The 21,817-nt window shown below is 45.4% G+C and overlaps 1 protein-coding gene across 1 annotated transcript; it reads left to right on the top strand.

Moving 5' to 3' along the window:
- The first annotated feature begins 341 nt into the window (after window positions 1-341).
- On the top strand, window positions 342-13,461 carry LOC127333049 (brefeldin A-inhibited guanine nucleotide-exchange protein 5). The gene is made up of 32 exons (XM_051359372.2): window positions 342-665; window positions 748-953; window positions 1,177-1,298; window positions 1,385-1,443; window positions 3,319-3,376; window positions 3,454-3,538; window positions 3,635-3,838; window positions 3,942-4,000; window positions 4,138-4,207; window positions 4,340-4,408; window positions 4,488-4,610; window positions 4,837-4,890; window positions 4,980-5,068; window positions 5,243-5,339; window positions 5,445-5,543; window positions 5,624-5,830; window positions 5,994-6,104; window positions 6,194-6,378; window positions 6,467-7,081; window positions 7,156-7,573; window positions 9,285-9,524; window positions 9,629-9,752; window positions 9,871-10,019; window positions 10,140-10,493; window positions 10,705-10,871; window positions 10,953-11,167; window positions 11,261-11,424; window positions 12,017-12,133; window positions 12,234-12,370; window positions 12,446-12,734; window positions 12,830-12,925; window positions 13,005-13,461. Exons 1-32 carry the CDS (start codon window positions 551-553, stop codon window positions 13,065-13,067), a joined length of 5,160 nt encoding a protein of 1,719 aa, XP_051215332.1. The 5' UTR covers window positions 342-550; the 3' UTR covers window positions 13,068-13,461.
- Window positions 13,462-21,817: the final 8,356 nt, after the last annotated feature.

Below are 21,817 nucleotides of genomic sequence, written 5' to 3' on the forward strand. Positions count from 1 at the left end.
CCAAAAGCCAAAAAGCACCGGCCTGTTTGGTGTGGCTTTTTTTGGCTTTTGGCTTTGGCAAAAGCCACCAAAAGCACCTAAATAGGTGCTTTTTTTGGCTTTTGGATTTTGGAAGCCAAAAACAAAGATCCTATTCTTTTGGCTTCCAAAATCCAAAAGCCAAAAAAAGCACCTATTTAGGTGCTTTTGGTGGCTTTTGCCAAAGCCAAAAGCCAAAAAAAGCCACACCAAACAGGCCCTAGGTGCTTTTTGGCTTCCAAAAGCCGAAGCCAAAAGCCCAAACAAACACCCCCTAAGCCTGCGTGGGAGATCGTGCCAAGGCAAAGGAGTAAATCGGTGTGAAAGAAATTTGGCAAAAAAAAATGGTCCTGGCGATCCGTTGAAACCCGGGAGCGAGCGAGATCGAGGAGCAGTGAGAGGCGGCCAGATCCAAACCCCCCTCCCCTCTTCTGCCTCTCTCTCTCCAGATCTCGCGTCCTCGGATCCAACCACTCCATTTCCTCCCCCGCCTCTCGCCCCGCCGCGACCCGGAGGGAGATCTGCCGCGGCCATGGCGGGCGCCGCGGGAGGCTTCGTCACGCGGGCCTTCGAGGCCATGCTCAAGGAGTGCAACGCCAGCCGCGGCAAGTTCGCCGCCCTCCAGCAATCCATCCAGTCCTACCTCGGTGCGCCCTCCCATCCCCTCCCTCGCGCATTGCCATGATCCCGATCGCTCATCGACTAAGCTGCCGCGCGCGTGTCTTGCAGATGCCATCAAGGGGGCGGCGGCGGCCCAGGAGCAGCAGGACGACGGCGGCGCCCCCGTGCCCGTGCCCGTGCCCGTCACGCAGGTGCTGGCGTCCGCCGGGCGCGTGCTCGAGGGGACCCAGGCCGAGCTCGTGCTGCAGCCGCTGCGCCTCGCCTTCGAGACCAAGCACATCAAGCTCGTCGAGCCAGCGCTCGACTGCCTCCACGTAATAATACTACTTGCCTCCTTTTTTCCTGCTCATTGCTCCTTTTCTTCACCTGCCTGAGGCTTGCAAACCGGACAGTTTGGTTTACATTGTCATTAAGCACCAATCACACTTGAATTGATATCGCACGACAAGAGCAAACTCATGTCACCCAAACACATTGGTCCTCAGAGTGGCACAACAACCACGTGTTCTGACTGGGCTCTTCCATTTTGATTGCCAGAAACTTATTGCTTATGACCATCTAGAGGGCGATCCCGGTCTAGAAGACGGTAAAAATTCCCCACTGTTCACTGACATCCTCAACATGGTATGTGGTTGTGTTGACAACACCTCCTCTGACAGGTAGTACGCGTCGCATTAAGCTCGTACTATTATATTAGCTCAAACTTCTGCACAGGTACTGACGTGAGTTAACGTTTGGGTTACAGTACTGTTCTCCAGGTCTTGAAAGTGCTCCTCAATGCTGTTGCTTCAAATAGATTTAGAGGTAACCTCCCCATCTTGCTAAGCTCTTCTTTACATCTCTTTAACACTTCATTATGCAAGTTAAGAAGCTGATGCGTTCGTCTGAACTAACCTATGATATTATGGTCTAGGGGAAAAGTGTTAAATTATTAGTTCTGTGTCTGCCATACCGCTTTCAATAAGTTCTTTGTTCTTCACTCTAATTTGACATGAAGCTTAAGTTTGCTTACACATAACCCCAAAAGTTGCTGTCCCGCATTTTCTTTGGTGAATTTAAAAAGATCTCTAAGTGTCACTAAAGAAAGCTCTGGGAAAACACGATGGAACTTACTAACCAATTATTAGAGCATCTCCACCGGCGCCCCCGATAGCGATTTGGGGGCTGGGAGCGAAAATGGGCTCGCACCGGCGCGCCCCAAACGGCGCCGGCCATTTTTCGAGCCCAATAGAATCGCCGGCAATCCCGTGCCGGCCCCTTCGCCAAGGGCGCGAATTGGGTGCGCCGGCGCCTCGCGAGGATGAAAATTTTGGGCGTGGGAGCCGCCTGTCAGCCACACATCCCAAAAGTCGACGCCAGCGGGGTCGACGCGTCAGCGGCTCATTCAATTTTAACCTAACCGTCACCTACCTTGCGACGGGAGTTATTGGGGTGCAGCGGCGGTGCAGTTTCCGCAGACGCGCAGCGAACCGTCCCGTCGCGCGCGCCTTGCTCTTCGTGTCGCCGTTAATGAGCGCCACTGCTCCCCCGCCTCCCTCCGGCCTATAAAAAGGGCCGCCTCTCATCGTCCCTCTCACACACAAACCCTAGCGCCTCTCTCCCCAGCCCTAGCCGCCACCATCTGAAAAGACGACGCCATGTCTGGTTGAGGCCGAGGTCGTGGCCGTGGCCGCGGCAGAGGTGCACGCACGCCGTCGTCTTCATCGTCGGACATGTTCGAGTTCGTCCTCGTCCTCAAGGGCGACCCACGCGGCATCCAGAGGCTGCCAGACACCTTTGCCGACTTCGTCGCCGGCGACGAGCGCTCGGGCACGCTGCATCTGCGGGAGGCTGCGTGCGGCTTCTACCGGTGGATTGTGGACGTGATCTACGACGCGCGCGACAAGATGTACCTCCACATCGGCTGGGAGAAGTTCGCGCTACCACCGCCTCCAAGCCGGCTTCGTGCTCATGTTCTCCTACTTTGGTGACAGGGACATGAGCGTCAAGGTGTTCGACGAGACGCGTAGCCGCCGCCACTACCATGGCGACAGCGCCTAGGAGGACGACGACTGAGTGTTGTTTCTTCGCAGCGAATATCGGCACGCATGTTTTTGGATGTTCTTCCTCGAAAGAACCAACAAAGGCACCCTCACCAGCTGGATTTTCCAGTTTGGGTGACTGGGTGTGCCCTCGAGTGTTCTTTCTTGGCAGCGAACACACGAAACCTGCGATGACCGGCCTAGTTAGGTTTAGTTTTTTTTGCAATGTTTTATATTTGTGTCAACCATGGTTCAAACTATGTATTAGTTTGTGGAAAACCATGTTCCAAACTATATTTTCATGTAAACCACGTTCCCAATTATGTATTAGTTTGTGGAATAAAATGTTTCTTATTCAATTTTCTATGCATTTATTTATGATTTTAATTCAAAACATCTATCGGGGCCGCCGTTTTGGGGGCGCCGGTGTGGGAACAGCTCCCCCAAATAGAGAATGCAGTGCCGGCGTCCCCCAAACGGAGGTGCCGGCGCCCCTGCCGGCGCCTATTTGGGGGCTGCCGGTGGAGATGCTCTTACCTTTGCATACTTAGTGAGGAGGTGTCAGCATTGCTGATTGTAGTTGGCTTTCCGTATGTAACATTAATGTGAGATGCTACAGTGCTATAATACTGAGTTTGAACTGTTTATTGGAGTGCAGTACATGGAGAACCATTGCTCGGAGTGATTAGGGTATGTTATAACATTGCTCTCAACAGGTAATTGTTATATTAACCTCCTCACCTTTGCTGCATCATGGCTTTGATACATGCTTATAAATATACTTACATTTCAGCAAGAGCCCTGTGAACCAGGCTACCTCAAAAGCCATGTTAACACAGATGATCAGCATTGTATTCAGGAGGATGGAATCCGAGCAGGCAATTTTTTCCCTGAATTTATCTTAGCTTTACGTGAAAGAAGAATGTCTTTTGACGGATTTTCTCAGTTTTCGTCTTTCTTGTTCTGTGTCTCAGGTTTCTGTACCAGCTGCGAGTTCTGCAGTTAAAGACACACCTTCATCTAGCACAAAGGACGTGGAAAATGGTGAAATATCCACTGATAACCAAGATGAGGAAAAAACTACTCTTGGAGATGCATTGTCCATAAACCGTGCTTCAGAATCATCTCCAACATCTGTTGAAGAGCTTCAGACTCTTGCAGGAGGAGCAGACATTAAGGTAGTGAACTTGGATTGCTTACTGTTTTAATTTTTCTTTCCAGACCTCTTAAATAATTCATTTATTTCATTATTTATCTGTAATAGAGTATTTCATTTTACAGGGGTTGGAGGCTGTTCTTGACAAGGCTGTTGAACTTGAAGATGGAAAGAAAGTGTCGGGGTTGGTTGAGCTTTAATTTGTGTTTTGCACTGACTCCTATCTAGGATATTACTTACCTTTTATCATTTCTAGTGACATGTTAGAGGTAGCAGTAACTTACTATCTTTGCCTCTCTCCCCCCCCCCCCCCCCCTCCAGCGGAATTGACCTGGACACGATGAATATAATACAGCGGGATGCACTATTGCTTTTTAGGACTCTTTGCAAGGTCAGTATTTTTGTTGAATGGCTTACCTGTTATTACTTTGATCAGACTTAGCTAGAATATTCCTTGCAAAGAGAAGACTCGACTAGAGTATCACCGGTGGATCTCTTACCCTTTTTTCTTTCGTCCTTCTAGATGAGCATGAAAGAAGAAAGTGACGAGGTTGCTACCAAGACAAGGCTCCTGTCACTTGAACTGTTGCAGGTTAGTGTTTACATCTCGGATTCTGCTGAGATTTGATTTTGTTTGTTTAGATGATATCTGCTGACTCTTTTACCTGCAGGGATTGTTAGAAGGAGTCAGTGATTTGTTTGCCAAAAATTTCCACTTCATTGATTCAGTTAAAGCATATCTTTCCTACGCTCTTCTCCGGGCATCTGTGTCTTCATCTCAAGTTGTTTTTCAGGTACTTTTTGTACTCCCTCCATCCATAAAAGGATGTCGGAGATTTGTCCAAATTCGGATGTATCTATACACTAAAGAGTATCTAGATACATCCAAATTTTGACAAACTTCGACATCCTTTTATGGAGAGAGGTAGTATTATTTTTTGCTTGTGATGCATACTCCTGTGGCCTGATTATATTTAACAGGTTCTTCTACATGTTAAACCATCTTTTTTTGTTTGGCAGTATGCTAGTGGAATATTTTCAGTCCTGTTGCTTCGTTTTAGAGAGAGTCTAAAGGTAAAATTGCCATCAACAGAACTCACATTGTTTGCAGTGTCAGATTTCTTCTGGTATCTTGACTTTTTTATTTGTCAAATGCTATGCAGGGAGAAATTGGTGTCTTCTTTCCTTTGATAGTTTTAAGGTCTCTAGATAGCTCTGATAGCTCTCTCAGTCAGAAGTCCAGTGTTCTTAGGTGATTCCTCTTTCTTTATGGAATCTCATCTTGATATGTAAATATTTAATGCATAAACATGCATTGTGTTTGATCCAATTTTGTCATCTTTTTCTTTGTTTGTTTTGCTGATGAGAGATCATCCTGTTGCCTATATGTATCTGATGTTATTTAATTGACTTGTTTGTCAAGCAGGATGCTGGAAAAAGTCTGCAAAGATTCACAGATGCTTGCAGATATGTTTGTAAATTATGATTGTGACCTTGAGGGGCCAAACCTTTTTGAACGCATGGTAGGTGCAAGGAGGATTGTTTTCTAACTATACAGTGCTGGCATATCTTCTAGTTTGTTGGCTTGTGAGTTCTTCATATCTGATTGTTCATATGCGTCGTATCAGGTTAGTGCTCTTTCAAGAATTGCCCATGGATCTCAAAGTGTTGATAGTACCGCTGTTGCTGCATCTCAGACAGTTTCAGTAAAAGGATCATCTCTTCAGGTTACTATTATTCTGATTACTTAAAATGTATTCAGCTTTCCTTATGTGACGTTAATATCAGATGAACATCCGAATCGCAGTGTTTGGTGAGTATTTTGAAGTCATTGGTTGATTGGGAGCAAGCTCGAAGAGATTCCTCAAACAAGGGGAGTGTTGTTGAATCTCATGAAGATGATGCTTCTGCAAGGAGCTTGGCAACTGATGAGACGAAGGTCCAAGAGGATGACCGCCATCAGTTTGAGAGAGCTAAAGCCCACAAGTCAACAATGGAGGCTGCAGTTTCAGAGGTGGGAGGCTTGCTGTTTTATTGTTTCATTTTGCAATCAAGAGGCTTCCTTTACCTCATGATGTTCCTAGGAAACGTGTACATATTTGTGGCAACCAGTTATCCCAGTTTTTTGTCGCTGCACTACTGATTGTAACTGGTCCTTTCCCTCTTCTGTACCGCAGTTTAATCGCAAGCCAGCAAAGGGGGTTGAGTATTTATTGTCAAATAAGTTGATTGAAAATAACGCATCATCTGTAGCTCAGTTTCTCAAGAACAATTCCAGCTTGAATAAGGTGATTTCAAGGAATTTTAATGATCTTTGTGAAGTTGCAGTTATTGGTCAGAGCGATGGGGCTAATCACTACTTGTGATAACTTTGCAGGTTATGATTGGTGAATATTTGGGACAGCATGAGGAGTTCCCCCTTGCTGTGATGCATGCTTATGTTGATTCCATGAAGTTTTCAGGGTTGAAGTTTGATGCTGCAATTCGTGAGTTCCTGAAAGGATTTCGCCTTCCTGGGGAGGCGCAGAAGATTGATCGCATAATGGAAAAATTTGCTGAGCGGTATGAAATTATAGAATCTTAATTCAATTATGTTCTTATTTTGACATTTTGTTCTGTGATCCTCAAATACTTGTATGATGACTTGCAGGTACTGTGCTGATAACCCTGGGCTTTTTAAAAATGCAGATACTGCCTATATTCTTGCTTATGCTGTTATAATGTTAAATACTGATGCACATAATCCAATGGTGTGGCCTAAGATGTCGAAATCAGATTTCGTACGTTTGAACACTGTGAGTGATGAAGAGGAATGTGCCCCGAAGGAGCTCTTAGAGGAAATTTATGATTCAATTATCGAGGAAGAGATAAAGATGAAAGATGATCTCCTTAATGCAAAGACCAGACCTGAAATAGAAGAAAAAGGTCGCCTTGTCAACATCCTCAATTTAGCTCTCCCAAGGCTGAAGTCAGCAAGTGATACAAAGGCAGAAAGTGAAAAAATTATTAAGCAGACTCAAGCAGCTTTCAAAAACCAGAAACAGAAGAGAGGCGTTTTTCATGTTGCTCAGCAGGTTGAGCTTGTTAGACCAATGCTCGAGGCTGTAGGATGGCCTTTGCTTGCAACATTTTCTGTAACCATGGAGGAAGGTGACAGCAAGCCTAGGGTTGTATTGTGCATGGAAGGGTTTAAGGCTGGCATTCACCTTACTCGTGTTCTTGGGATGGACACCATGCGCTATGCTTTCTTGACGTCCTTAGTGAGGTAAGAAAACTACCCTTTCTACTTATGAATTTATGCTGCTTATTTTTTTACTTCATTTTGTTAACCTTGTGCAGGTTCACATTTCTGCATGCTCCCAAGGACATGCGTAGTAAAAATGTTGAGGCATTGCGAACTCTCCTTGCTTTAGCTGACACGGATATGGATGCTTTGCATGATACTTGGAATGCTGTTTTAGAATGTGTCTCTAGACTTGAGTATATCACTTCAAGTCCTTCAATGGCCGCAACTGTTATGCAAGGATCAAATCAAATATCAAGGGATTCTGTAGTTCAATCACTGAAAGAGTTGTCTGGAAAACCTGCTGAACAAGTGTTTGTAAACAGTGTAAAGTTACCAAGTGACTCCATTGTTGAATTCTTCAATGCCCTTTGTGGTGTTTCGGCAGAAGAACTTAAACAGACACCTGCTCGTGTTTTCAGCTTGCAAAAGCTTGTTGAAATAAGCTACTATAATATGGCCCGGATACGTTTGGTATGATTTTGCTATTCTTGCTTGCATTATGTGTCCTGTTGTTCTTAACAGCAATTCTTCCATCATTTCAGCTACTTAATTTTTTAATAACACACTGAAGAGATAAATAAGAAAGTTTAAATTCCTTATTTTATTACTAACATATGCTGTTGTAGAAGATGCTTTGTTTGATTAGGCAATACTTTTCATTCTGTGAGAACGAGCTGCTTCTTTTTTTTGTATTAAAAAAAGTAATGTAATTATGACTGTTAAGCTAAATTGAGCTAAAAAAAGCACTCCCTCTGTCCCACGAAAGTTGTCGGAAGTTTGTCTAAATTTAGACGTATTTAGACACTATTTAGTGGCTAGATACATTCAAATTTAGACAAACTTCCGACATGCTTCATGGGACGTAGGGAGTACATTATTTTATTATGTTAGATAGACCTGCTTATTACATTGGGAGCAGGATGGGGCAGGGGAAAGCTGGGACTGGTTTATGTAGTGATTGACCATTCATTTTATGCTGACGTAAAATTTTAGAATGTACATAAATATATGTACTTATGACTGTTAAGCATTCCTGAACTTTACCCACTTGAGAGTAGTCTGCGCACCTAATATTATTGTTTTCCCTTTTTTCTGTACAAAGGGGGAGGGGATTTTTTGCTTTAAAATACTCTGGTTGACCGAAATTGAACCGGATACAACATACTGGAAATGGTAGGCTTGCCAAAATTGGGAACTTACTATTGAATTGGAGGTAATTACAGTGGTACCACTGCAAACAGATTAAATAGGGTCTATTGACCATTCTGACTAGAGTCAACATGGTTGACCATGGCCTGCTCAATGAGAGATGGGGGCCACACCAGGGTTAACATTGCCGAGCTCATGTGCCGTTGTACACCATACATGTGCAGCAGCGGACTGAGAACATGTGTGCATGGCATCCCAATTAAGTTAGGAGCAGTTTGGGCCCATAGCTTATGCTTGCAGACTTACAGTGTTACCAGAGCAATTCTGATGAATTGGATGGCAAAATGGCAGATGCACACATAAGCAGAAGTTAGGAGCAGTTTGGACCCATAGCTTATTCTTGCAGACTTAGTGTTACCAGAGCAATTCTGATGAATTGGATGGCAAAATGGCAGATGCACACATAAGCAGTAGTAGATATGCATTTTTCTGAGAAAAAATGGGTGCGTCTTGGTGTGAACGGAAGAAAAATTGTGAAGGGGGGAAACCTAATATTATTCTCTAAGAGCCATACACCGAAAACTGAATATGCAGAGCAATATAATATGGCACTGGTCACTGGGACAGTATGATATCAGCACAACACAACAATATTTTATTTTACTTACCTATTAAAGTGATACTCATAAATAATATGGACGAAAGGAAAACAAATATTATTACTTAAACAAACACATGTTCATATATTTTTATCCACTTAATTTCTTGTTACATTAGTCTCTAAACGAACTGCCGTTTCCTCTATTATGCACCAAAGCTTTGGAAAAAGTGGAAAATATTCATTGTGTCCCATGGTACTTAAATAATTTTTGTACCTGCTGGAGCCATTTTTCTTGTCTTGCTTGTGTCCAGAGGCCAGACTATCATCTGTTAGAACTCGTGACAAAAAAAATTCTATCTGCTATTTGTCATTCCATGAAAATAGTCGAACATTTTGGCTGATAACTTGCAATATGCATGTGCATACATGTAGGTGTGGGCCAGAATATGGTCTGTGCTGGCTCAACATTTTATTGCTGCTGGGAGCCACCATGACGAGAAAGTTGCTATGTATGCTATTGACTCGCTGAGGCAGCTTGGTATGAAGTACTTGGAACGTGCAGAGCTGAACAAATTTACGTTTCAGAATGATATACTGAAGCCTTTTGTTATTTTAATGAGGAATAGTCGCAGCGAAAAAATCCGTGGTCTAATTGTTGACTGCATTGTTCAGGTATGCTTATGCATATCTTTGACAAATCCATGACATCTGATGATCTAGGGCTTTTATATCAAAAATGGTGTTCTAAGTTAATTTTTGTTTGTATGAATGTGCAGTTGATCAAGTCCAAAGTTGGTAGCATAAAGTCAGGTTGGCGTTGTGTGTTTATGATATTCACTGCGGCAGCTGATGATGAGAATGAGCATATTGTTGAAAGTGCTTTCGAAAACGTCGAACAAGGTAACTTAAAAAATAATCTCTGTAGCTGGCATGATAATTGCTTTTTCCCCAACTTATATTTTCACAGCAATGGTTTTTTTCTTGACCTAAATTTTAACTAAATGAACGTGCTTGGCAGTCATCTTGGAACATTTTGATCAAGTTGTTGGCGATTGCTTCATGGATTGTGTTAACTGCCTCATTGGTTTCGCCAATAACAAATGCACTCCTAGGATTAGTTTGAAGGCTATTGCTCTCCTACGTATATGTGAAGATCGTTTGGCAGAGGTTGGGATAATGAATATCCTTTTGAGCACATAAACTTTTTGCGACCTCTGTTCATTCTGAGTTCTGTTGCTTTCCTTTTCATGGAAATGATTTATTTCCCTCATTCATTTCTCTGTACAGGGGTTCATTCCTGGTGGTTCTCTTAAACCTCTTGATGTTCTCCCAGAGGCCAATTTTGATGTGACTGAGCATTACTGGTTTCCTATGCTGGCTGGCTTGTCTGATCTGACCTTAGACTCCAGACCAGAAGTTAGACATTGTGCTCTTGAAGTGTTGTTTGATCTGCTGAATGAGAGAGGACATAAATTCTCCTCTCCTTTTTGGGAGAGCATTTTCCATCGTGTACTCTTTCCTATATTTGATCATGTAAGGCATGCTGGAAGGGATGGTCTTTCTTCTGGCGATGATTGGCTCCGTGATACTAGCATTCATTCCCTGCAGTTAATCTGCAACCTTTTCAATACTTTTTATAAGGTAACACATGCTTTCTGTCTCTTCCTGACTTTAGTTGCTCCAGGGAAACCATATGGATCTTTCAGAACATCAATATGATGAAAACTTTTGTTGTTAGTTGTTACTTCGTTTTAGATCCATAGTACTTGGTATTTATTCAGCTGTCCTGCAAATAGAAGATATCCACCTGGAAAGTTGTTTGCTTGGTTACCATTTCATTGTTATCTTTCAGGAAGTGTCATTTATGCTTCCACCTCTTCTGGGCTTGCTGTTAGAGTGTGCCAAGAAAACAGACCAAACTGTTGTCTCAATTGCTCTTGGAGCTTTAGTTCATCTAATAGAGGTTGGCGGCCATCAATTCAGCGATGGTGATTGGGAAACACTTCTAAAGAGCATTAGGTATTTCCTCAAATTCTGTCACTACTAAACAGTATTCTGCCTTTCTGTCTCTCATATGTAATGTTGCTATAACCTTTTCAGGGATGCATCATACACAACACAACCCCTTGAACTCCTCAATTCACTAGGATTTCAGAAGACAAACAATCAACAATTACTTTCAAAAGAATCAGAGACCAACGCTCTTGGAGGTAGTTACCATGATAGCAGGGAAGGAGAAGCATCGGTTAGTAATAATGGCGAACAGGAAGGTCATCATGAAACAAATCCACAGACTGATCTGGAAAATTCAGAAGGTACAGCAATCCACTTGCTGTTTTGTACACCAAACAATACTTTCATATGAATTGGTATTACTGAAATTTACGTAATTTATTCTTTTTATCTAGGTTTGCCATCACCATCAGGAAGAACACAAGCTGCAGTGTCCCCACCTAGTCAAACCTTTGGACAAAGATTTATGGGTAATATGATGGGTAATCTCTTGGTCAGAAGTCTTACATCCAAATCAAAGGGGAAAATGGACGATGTTACTCCATCCTCACCTGCGAAGGTACATGTTCTTTCCTCTTGCTCATGTTGATTAGGTGTCAGTAGTTACTATGATTTTGGCATTAGCAGATTGCATGTACTTCTGCATAAAGGCCACTAGTCATTTGCCGCTTGCTATATCTGCACATTAACCACACATTCTCACAATAAATGTTAGATATAAGTAAATCCAAGTGTATTCCTGTGCTTAACTTGATGACACTTTAGTAATATACAGTAATTCAATATGAATGTACTACCTTGTTGCCATGCTATGCATTTGGATGTAGTATGAATCGTAATCAGTATATAATCAAATAGAATATCAGCTTGTTTTTGTGCATTTCTGTGCTCAATATATGCTGTCATTTTAAACTGATATTTCTTTCCTTCGCATCTGTGACTAGTTTCACCTGCCATAAGTCGTATCTGTGCTAGCTTAGCTGCCATTCATGAAGCAGATGCGCACTAATGAGCGCAAAACTACTGAAGTATATTAGGCCAGTAGTAGATAACACCGGTGCGCTTAGTTTGGAACAACGGAAGTATGAAGTCTCATTTTCTCCATGGTTTCCTATGTTCTATGTATTTAATGTGCCAGCTTGTTGATCTAGGCACCTGATGCCGATGGAGATGACAAGACTGAAGAAGAAGAGAACCCCATGATGGAGACTGTTCGGAGCAAATGCATCACTCAGTTGCTGCTGCTTGGGGCTATTGATAGTATACAGGTAAACAGTTTTTGTTTCGTAGGTGGATAGTATAGCTTAATCACTTAACGTGGGTGCAGACATTGCTTCTGCTGATATATTAAATGGATGAACTTTGCAGAAGAGGTATTGGAGCAAGCTACAAGCCACACAACAGATTGCTATTATGGATATCTTGCTCTCACTCCTAGAATTTGCTTCTTCATATAACTCACCTTCAAATCTTCGGACGAGGATGCACCATATACCACCAGAAAGGTAATGCTTGGATACTACATATATATTAGCTTTCCAAATCAATGTTTCTAACATCTGTAACTTGATTTTGTGCAGGCCGCCACTAAATCTTCTTCGTCAGGAACTAGCTGGTACTACTATTTATTTGGAGATTCTACACAAATCAACAGTGGACAATGATGCTAATGGCTCAGCTGAGGAAACAAATGGAGTTAGTGTACAATCTGATGAACAAGAGAAGCTCAAGAACCTAGCAGAAGGGAAGCTTGTTTCCTTTTGTGGTCAGATTTTGAAAGAGGCGTCTGATCTCCAGCCAAGCACTGGGGAAACTGCTAGTGCGGATATACACCGTGTACTTGACCTACGTGCACCTGTTATTATCAAGGTATACTACATCTGGATTCTGATATATATAGGGATTTTCTCATCCTTATGTGAAGAAATATTTTGATCCTACATTTCATGTTTTTTGCATTTCAGGTTTTGAATGGAATGTGTATCATGGATGCTCAGATATTCAAGAAGCACCTAAGAGAATTCTATCCATTAATTACCAAACTTATCTGCTGTGATCAGGTATGTATGGTTTGTGGTGTTAAATATATACTACAGTAGTACATCAGTACTAGAAGTTTAATGTGTGCCTGTGCTTCAGATGGATGTTCGTGGTGCCCTTGGAGATCTTTGCAGCAAACAACTTACTCCACTTATGCCCTGAATCGCGGTCAAACTGTCCCCTGTTACTCCACTTTTGTGCACATGGTGCACCGAAAGGAAGCTTCACGTCCTTGGGCACATGTCTTGTTCAGTAGCCTACTTTCTAGGAGGTGAATTGTATGTAAGCTGGAAATCTGTATATTAGTGCACTACAAGTTTTCAGACAATGTGAGTACAGATAACATGGAAGGTATTTGCCTGTTGTGGCACGCCATTTTTCTAGGCGACTTGCTGTTATTTACCTGTGCTGGATTGAGACCATGATTCTACCATTCCATAAACAAGTAGAGAATTGAGAAGATGGAAATACATTCCTTGGCTATATGCCTATATGTGTACATTGTTCAGCATATTGTACTTGAGGCTTGTTATATGGCAATACTAGATTACTCAAATTGGGCTTTGTTTTGTGCATTTAATAAAGTTGAGGTCTGGCCATTGGTTGGAATATCCAATTCTGTGATTTTTACGTAAAATATTGCTGTCTGATTCTTGCAAGTTCCATCAAACTATTATATCATCAGGTAGTAAAAAAATTCTCATGAAGTGGCAAGGGAGGCTGGATAGTAAGGATGTGAGTGGGCAGAGGAAACACACTTTTAGTACAAAGTTACCATCTAAAACAAAATAAACTTGTCTGCCGTGTCACAGAATTTCAGATCCTAAATAAATTAACACAAAAAGGCAAAGAAGATTTTTTTCTTTTCTTTGGGGGCATCACACTACCCTGCAATACTGCACTGTGCACTGATGTAGTAATCCTTGCATCATTCCCCTCGTCCTACAATGGTTTCGTCGTGTGTTAACTCATGATGGGAGTATACAAGCAAGTGCACTAGTTGTTAGTTGTTTGGCATGCTGAAAGCTGTTGAGGCTTGAGGGCAGCTCAAGAACGACTATCTGATGGTCGAATACTACACTCCGAAGGTGCACAACTTGAAAACCGAACCGGTACGGGCCTACAGGGGAGAGAGGTGGCGCACGCACAAGCGATCTAGGTTTTTTGTGCCTCTTGCCGGTGATGCCGTTGGTTCGTCGTGCTTCTAGCTGCCCTTGGAGGCATTGGAGGAGCGGCAGACGGGCGGACGGTTGGCGTGGTGGGAGAGTTTCCGTCCTTGTTTTTTGCAGTTTTAGTGTCTTCTTTCTAAAGGTGAGACGGCAGAAACATCTCAAAGTTAGAATAAAGTTATTCCTGTTCTATCCTCGCTTCTCGCTCCAATGGTGTGCTTAGCGCTGGTGAAGGGCATGTGGATTTGTGTGTCTAGCCGATCTTATGGATCTCATCATTTCTCGTTGTCGTTCTTATGGTCTTAGGTCTAGCTCTTTTGATCTAGGGTTCTCATCATTGACGATGATCGCTGTTCTGGGGTGCTGTTTTTTATTTTGGATCTTAGCGCAATGACTTTCCGTCTATCTACTATAACAAACTCTATTACGATCTATTTGTAATTTGTATTACTTTTGGATCTCTTTGTATTATTGATAATTTTTAATAGATCTGTTGACCTTTTTCGTAAAAAATAATACTACACTCCGAAGAATCTAGAAAAGTAATAAATGTTATGCAGTTGATTGACATCCTTTTTCACGCTTTGATTCAAAGTCTATGGTATTTGATACCAATCAATTGTGTTTGCATATGATGCAGGGATTTGAAAGAAACACAAGGTTGGAGAGAAGTGAAGAGCGGCAGTGCTTCGGGGGATCGCCAACCTCAAAGTTAGAATAAAGCCCTCAACGTGAATGCTCAAGATGGACATCGATGTGAAATAATAGCTATTTTATTTAATTACTATTGCAATGTATAATTCTTGAGTTCCGATAAACAATACGGCGTCAATGCCCATGATAATGGACTTGGGTTTCAGGAAGGAGGACACCGGCGAATCAACAAATCGTTCAGCCAAACTTAGGCAGCCCGACGAATATTATTATCAAGGGCGAATCGCCGAGATTACAATATGTGAAACTAGGGTTACAAGGGTGTTTTATCTGATTCGATCTGTCCCCTCTCGGTGACTCCTCACAGCTCATATATGGCGAGCTAGGTCTTAGAGTCCACCTCGAGGTCGAGTTACAGTACACGTCGGTTCATCCGATATGGGCTTAACTTTCCGAATAAGATTCCTTCGGATTCCTCCAGACTTACTTCATGGGGTTTCATCTATTCCTTCCTGGGCTTTATAACAGGGATAGCAACGCTTACGACCCTATATGGTATACCCATGTCAGTAGCCCCGAGACTCTACTAGTCACAGACTCGGGTCGAATCTCAAAATCTTCGATACCTTCTTTCTTTGACTTCTTATTTCATTAACTCCTTTCTCTTGATCATGAAGTAATATTTCACTATTTCCTGTATAAACAAATATTATAATCGTAGGGATATTGGTAAACCAGCCTGATGCAGCCGAACGAATCAGGAATCAGTTAATTGTCTGAGCAAATGCGGGGAACCTACTTCAAACTCGTGTTCGCGGACACGAATTCGGAAACCTAGCGTAACTCAGCTCGGGCCGCGGAGGACTTATCGAGTTCTAAGTTCCAGCATAAGAGTTTTACCTAACGCGACCGTCAGGATTTTTCATCACATTGCTGACAATGCGGATATTTCTAGTAGAGCGTAGTCTGTGACAGTGCTAGGCCTCACAGGACATGATCCCGATGGTATTACCTTCGTGCTCTAGCATGGCATCTGGAAGCTCACGACGACGCGGCTCAGGCTTTTGTATTTATTATTTATCGGATGCCAAGTTTAGCTGTTGGATTGCTCGAAATTATCGGGTTAAATTTCTTCTGGATGCATGCACTCCCGATGGGAGTAAAGGATGAAGAAATACTCGTTAAGTGTTTACCACTTTAACATGTATTAAGCTTTACGCTTGGCTTGACTTCTGCTTGAGTTTGAGTTCAATTCTTATTGTTTTCTATCGGCTGCGCGTTCAGCGTTCCCGATGGGAGTAGCCCCCGATGCTATACCCGAGTACTTGTAGTCGAGTATACGCTCGAAGTATCTTCATCTTCGTATAGCTTCAAATTTTCATCGGGTGCGTGGACATCGCTCCCGATGGGAGTAGCCCCCGAAGCTATACCCGAGTACTTGTAGTCGAGTATAGGCTCAGAGAGTCTTGCGCATGAAGGTAACTATGATACAAATTAAAGACTTACTTGTTCTTTTTGGATGATGCCCATTTTATCGTGTGCGCGACCAGCGCTCCCGATGGGAGTAGTCCCTGAGGCTATGATCGAGTTTGAGTACTCGAGCATAGGCTCAGATAAACATCTTCGAGTATTCCTTTCACTGAGTACACGCTCAGCGCTCCAGATGTGACTCTTTTTGCTATGTACACACACGGTGATTTTTCGTTGCTTGTCTCTAATATTGAATAAACTATGACATCAGTGCTGACCACAATGGCGTGCTCGACTGCATTCTAGCGAGATGCTTGGCATGACTAGTCACTTGTGGGCCCTCCTTATGATGACGAGCGGCAACGTGTGCTACTTCGCTTGATTTGACGCCCATGAACGCACGAGAACTGAAACGACCGGCCCGCGGCGCAGTAACTTCCTCTTTTTCTGCGGCGCGTGGAGTTACTGCAGTAACTTCCTCCACTTGGATTGGCACGTGGTGCCCTAGATTGAAGCCATACGAAACTTCCCTTGCAATCGTATGGTGCTCTCCTCGTGCTCTTTGACATATAAAGGGGAGAAACGCCCCCGTACATTACTACTCTTTCCATTCATCTCCTCTGCATCTTCTTCTTCCTCGCGCCGCCGCTCTCGTTTCCAGTGTAGCTCTTGCACCTCCATCTTTCCACACCACCGCCTGCGCCATGGGAAAGTCAAAGGGGAAGCATGCGGGTAGCAGCAGCGGCGAAGGACAAGGCCACCTGATGGACCGCGTCGACCTTCACCATGGTTGACCTCAACAAGCTACGTGTCGCTAGGCTCCTCTCCACCGCCATTGAGGTGATGATGCTCAGTGAGGAGGTCGTTCCACGCCCGCGAGAGAACTTCCGGGTAATGTTTACCCAGTTTCTTTCCCGCAGCCTCTCTCTCCTAGTCCACGAGTTCCTTCGTGGACCGCTCTTTGTCTACGGTGTGCAGCTTCACCAGCTTACACCCAACTCCATCCTTCACATCGCGTGCTTCATCACGCTATGCGGATGCTTTATTGGCATCGACCCCCATTGGGGGATCTGGCGCCGCATCTTCTGCCTCTGACGCAATGTCTTTCGGGTCGCCGTCCACGACGTCGGTGATGCCATCATTTCGACGAAAGGCCCAACCGACTACTTCGACCTTCGGATGAAGGATTCCATACAAGACTGGCAGAAGAAGTGGTTCTACGTCAAGGACACGCTAGCCTATGGGAAAAAATATGGACTTACTACCTTTGGTGTTGCCGCTGAAGTGAAGAAATTGAAGTCTTGGATCTTCCCCTGACTCTTGCTGAGCTGGAGGAGACAGATCCGATGATGGAGAAGATTCAGGCCCACCAGTCGACGGTGGGCCAGGAACTCACATGCCTCCAGCTTATGGCTCTCTTCATGCGGATGCGCATTCAGCCTCTGTGGGCCAGAGTACATCAGATGTGGAACTACGCGGGTTCAACCGATGAAACCCACATTTCTAAACATGATGTTACTGAAGATGTGGTGAAGAAGATGGTTCATCGGCTGACCACTCTGACAGCAGTCGATGAAGTGCCTATCGCCTGTCAAGCTGAGCGCTTCGACAAGGACCATCCCCTGCCTTCGGTATGTTTTGTCGACTTTCCTCCCTAGTTTCCTGCTGCTGCTTGTTAATTCATTCCTCATTTGTTCTTTGTATCTTTCAGGACCATCGCTTCCTGTGCTCTCTCGCTCCTCTTCCTGAAGGTGGAGCTGTGCCTGAGGCCGCAGTTGTTGCTGAAAGCGAGGCAGCCGAAACTGGCGTCACCCCGCAGGGCGAAGATGATGATGAGGAGGACGTGCAGTCCGAGGCGTCTCATACCAAAGTTTCCCTCCCCTCCGCGACATCTCATGGGGAGGAGTAGGTTTCGAAGAATCGGAAGAGGACGGAGACCGTCGATGTCTCCGGGTCGTCAAGTGAATCGATCCCTGCGGCATCTCCCTCTTCCTCTTTTGCTGACGATCCCTTCGCCATGGCTCAACAATTGAGCAAGTAAGTACAACTTTCCATATTTTTTCCGTCTTCTACTACTTTGTGTTGTCGATGTTTTACTGTATCGATGTAAATATTGTAGGGGTGAGGGGCTTTACACAAAACCCTATGCATCCGACAAGGATGGCGGCCTAGAAGACTTCGTTGTTGTCAAGGTCACTTACCCTCTGGCAGCCATCGCGGAGTCGCCCAGGCCTGCTGTCATCAAGGATAGCCCCTTGAGCCCTGGCCAAGAAAAGGGCCAAAAAATTGGGTGCAATTAAGGGCATCCATATAACTTCTTCTCCATCTCCCCCTCCTAGGGATAACGTAAGTTTCTCGACTGTTCTTCCATTCTTCGTTTTTTCATTTAGCCGTTCACCCGAGAGATGCTTGATGTGGCCACCCGTTTCATCGGGCTAGAGGCTGAGAACAAGAAATTTCGCTCCGACTATGATTTCGAGCACTCTCGGGCGAACCTCATGGATGACAAGCTCAAGGCTGCCGAGGGGGCACTCGAGGAGACCAAGGCCTCCCTCGCGGTTGCAGAGAAGCTTCTGGCGAATGAGAGATCTTCGCGGGAGGCCCGTGACGAGGACATCCGCAAGAGACTTGACGAACTCAACACTTCTCTCCTTAGTATGTATCTTTACTTTTTTTTCCTGTGGCTTCCTCTTCTACTCGTTTCTTTTTCTTTAACTTGATTCTCCTTGCGCAGGGCGTACTGATCATCCAACGATGCTTCGTGACCATGAGAAGGCTGGCCCAACGCTCGATGCTCTCAAGTTGCTCGAGAGCAACAATATTTATGGCCGCAATGTCATCAACAACTGCCGCAAGGTCGTTTCCCGGATGCACGGCTACTTCTTCCCAACCGAGAAGCTCGCGAGGGATACGATCTTCTCGAGCTTACCAAGTCCTTCGCTAGCTCCGTCGAACCCTTCATTAACTACCGCCACTCTCAAGGACAATCAGGTGTGGAGATGGCGATGGCGACTCTAATGGCACATGGCGAGCCAGTCGACTGGAAGAAGGTGACCTCCTCGTATCCGAGGGATGATATCGAGAAGAGGGTGCTCCTGCAGGACTATCTCGAAGCACAGAAGTACTCCGGTGTTTTCATCTCCGTGATGCAACCGTCGCGGGGCGCTTCATCATCCGCTGATCCTCCTCCGTCGACTGGCACCCCCGCATCCAAGGTGCCATAGACTTGCCTTTGCCTTCTAGGATTGTTTTGTTGCTACACCTTGTAATCATTATGGTACGGCGTACCAGACTTATCATTTATGTAATATAAATTAGAGTAAAATGCATGATTGGTCCATGGATTTGTTGACCTGGCTCACTTTGCTCATTGTACATTGAGAATACCTATTCATGGTCATCAAATACCCATCAGTGTTCATCTACGGTCACTGCCCGCTGGTACAACAATGTATTTGACGACGTGGCAATGTGTTGACTAGTCTCAGGCTGTGATTTTTGCAGAAAACACCCCCACTAAATCTGTAAGATCGGTCCCCACCTGTCATCCACCACTCATCTGATTATATTTCCAATAACTTTTCCATTTTGCTTATCTGGGTCGGGGGATTTTACCCAGATTCACCTACCACCACCGCCGATTGGATCCACGCCGCCCGGCCCCAACTCCTGCTCCGCCGCCGACTAGATCCACGCCGCCCGACCCCAACTCCTGCCCCGCCGCCACATTCCCCATAGCGCATTCCGGCGGCCACCTGCACTGACTAGGATGACGACACCGGACGACCACCTCGCTGTAGCCCTCGGAGATGATGAGCTCCTGCTCAACAACGTTCACGACCCCCTTCTGCTGCAACAGCGTTTGGCGATGCCGTCGTGGGGAAGAAGGGGCACGCGTCGGTGTGCTAATTCGGCGTCACTGCGCTAGCACGCTGGCCTTGAGCTCCTGCTCCTTCACGGCCTCGGGTGCGCAGCCTCTGTACTGGCACGACGCGAACATGAGGAGGTCAGCAACGTCGTCGGCGAGCTCGAGCTCGAGCTCGGCAACGGGGAGGATGTAGAGCAGCTTCACGAGCAGCTAGCTTGTGGCGACAACACACCGGAGCCGCGCCCCAGCACCTTGCGTGCCCCTGGCTCGTCATGGTCCGTGCGTGGTACTGACGGACGTGCACCATGAGTACATGGCAAACTGGCGCCTGGCTCAGGCTCCCCCTGCATGCAGTGCTGCGAGCGCAGCAGCTCTGCTTCCGCGGCCGCGAGCGACGCGCCGGTTGCCTGCCGCCGCTAGGTGCCGCGGCGTGGCGCCGTCCACCGAGTTGTGTGGCAGCTGCCTCAACGCCGAGCCCGCGAACCTCCAGGATGCGTCCAGCCAAGGCAGGGCCGAGCCGCCTCCAGCACGTGACCCCGCCGCCGGTCTGCCAATCCCAGTGGTGCTCCTGACCTCCAAATCGTGCGACGCTGCTTCCGCCTGTGGTGCTCCTGACCTCCAAATCGCGCGAAGCTGCTCCTGGCGAGGCGAGATCGCCGCGGCGGTGGCGGGCCGGGGTCAGGCGGAGGGAGGAGAGGTTGCACGCGCCGGAGGCGTCCGAGACTCCACGACGGAGGGGAGGGCCGTGGGTGGCGGCGGCGGGGCAGAGAGTGAGGTGATTTTGCATTAGGGAGGAACGAGAAGTCAACGACAATTTAGCATTTAACCCCGTGCTTGGCAGCTTTGTTTGCAAAAAAAAAAAAAAAAAAACACAACTGGAACCTTACATGTGTCCTAACAAGTGGATCCCGCATTTCCACGTGGGCAAATACATGGCATCTCCTGGAACCAGTGATCGTAGAAAACACAGACAACGTCTTTAATGACTGTAAAGATGTATTTCGGGTGTACGATGACTAATCTGAGTTGCGATGACAAGTCCGTGGACTATTCATGCATTTTACTCTATAAATTATCATCACCTGGAATGAGTGTCCCTCTTGATTTGCTTCCTTTCTCGATTCTTTTTTAGAGTTGCTCTGTTGATCCTTTCGCTTCTTCGGTTGAAATTAACTTGCGCAATCCTTCGTTAACGCCCGCGACCCATCTGGATTCTCAATTTTCTGCACCGCAGCCTGAAGCACCAGATTCTTTCTCTGCGGCTGAACAGAATATTCACATCCAAGAACTTCAGGGCGAGGTGTCAACCTTGAAAAAACAATTGCTGGTGGCTTTAGGGAAGTAGAAGCAAGCTGTCGATTGCAACAAGCAACTTCAGGACGTGACGAATGCAGTGGTGCGACTGGTCGCACGCGAGGAGTTTCTGCTTGACCTGGCTACGAGGGCGAGTGACGTCTTAGCATGTGAGTAACACAAAGCCCCCGAGCCCCCGAGTATCTTTTTATTCTATTCCTACTTGACGTAATTCTTCCTTTGTAGGCATATGCTTGAATACAAAAGCGGAAAACCTTCACGTTGAAGAGCGGGTGCAGGTTTTGATGCAGATGGCGGCAACGTATAATGTCGACTTCTGGTCTAACCATCGTTGAACTACCATCATGGTACGGCTTCAACATCGAGCATCTGCTGTAAGAGAGCAGATGGAGTATTGTCGATGTGCACTTGAGATGGTATACATCACCATGTTCCCT

This window comes from Lolium perenne, chromosome 2 (genome assembly GCF_019359855.2).
Source record: "Lolium perenne isolate Kyuss_39 chromosome 2, Kyuss_2.0, whole genome shotgun sequence".
Lineage (NCBI taxonomy): Eukaryota > Viridiplantae > Streptophyta > Magnoliopsida > Poales > Poaceae > Lolium > Lolium perenne.

Bases quoted from the DNA above. Each gene is read 5' to 3' on its own strand.
- LOC127333049 (XM_051359372.2), top strand. From the start codon at position 551: ATGGCGGGCGCCGCGGGAGGCTTCGTCACGCGGGCCTTCGAGGCCATG. The intron at 4,611-4,836 runs GTACTTTTTGTA...TTTGTTTGGCAG, and splicing joins CATCTCAAGTTGTTTTTCAG to TATGCTAGTGGAATATTTTC. The intron at 4,891-4,979 runs GTAAAATTGCCA...AATGCTATGCAG, and splicing joins GTTTTAGAGAGAGTCTAAAG to GGAGAAATTGGTGTCTTCTT.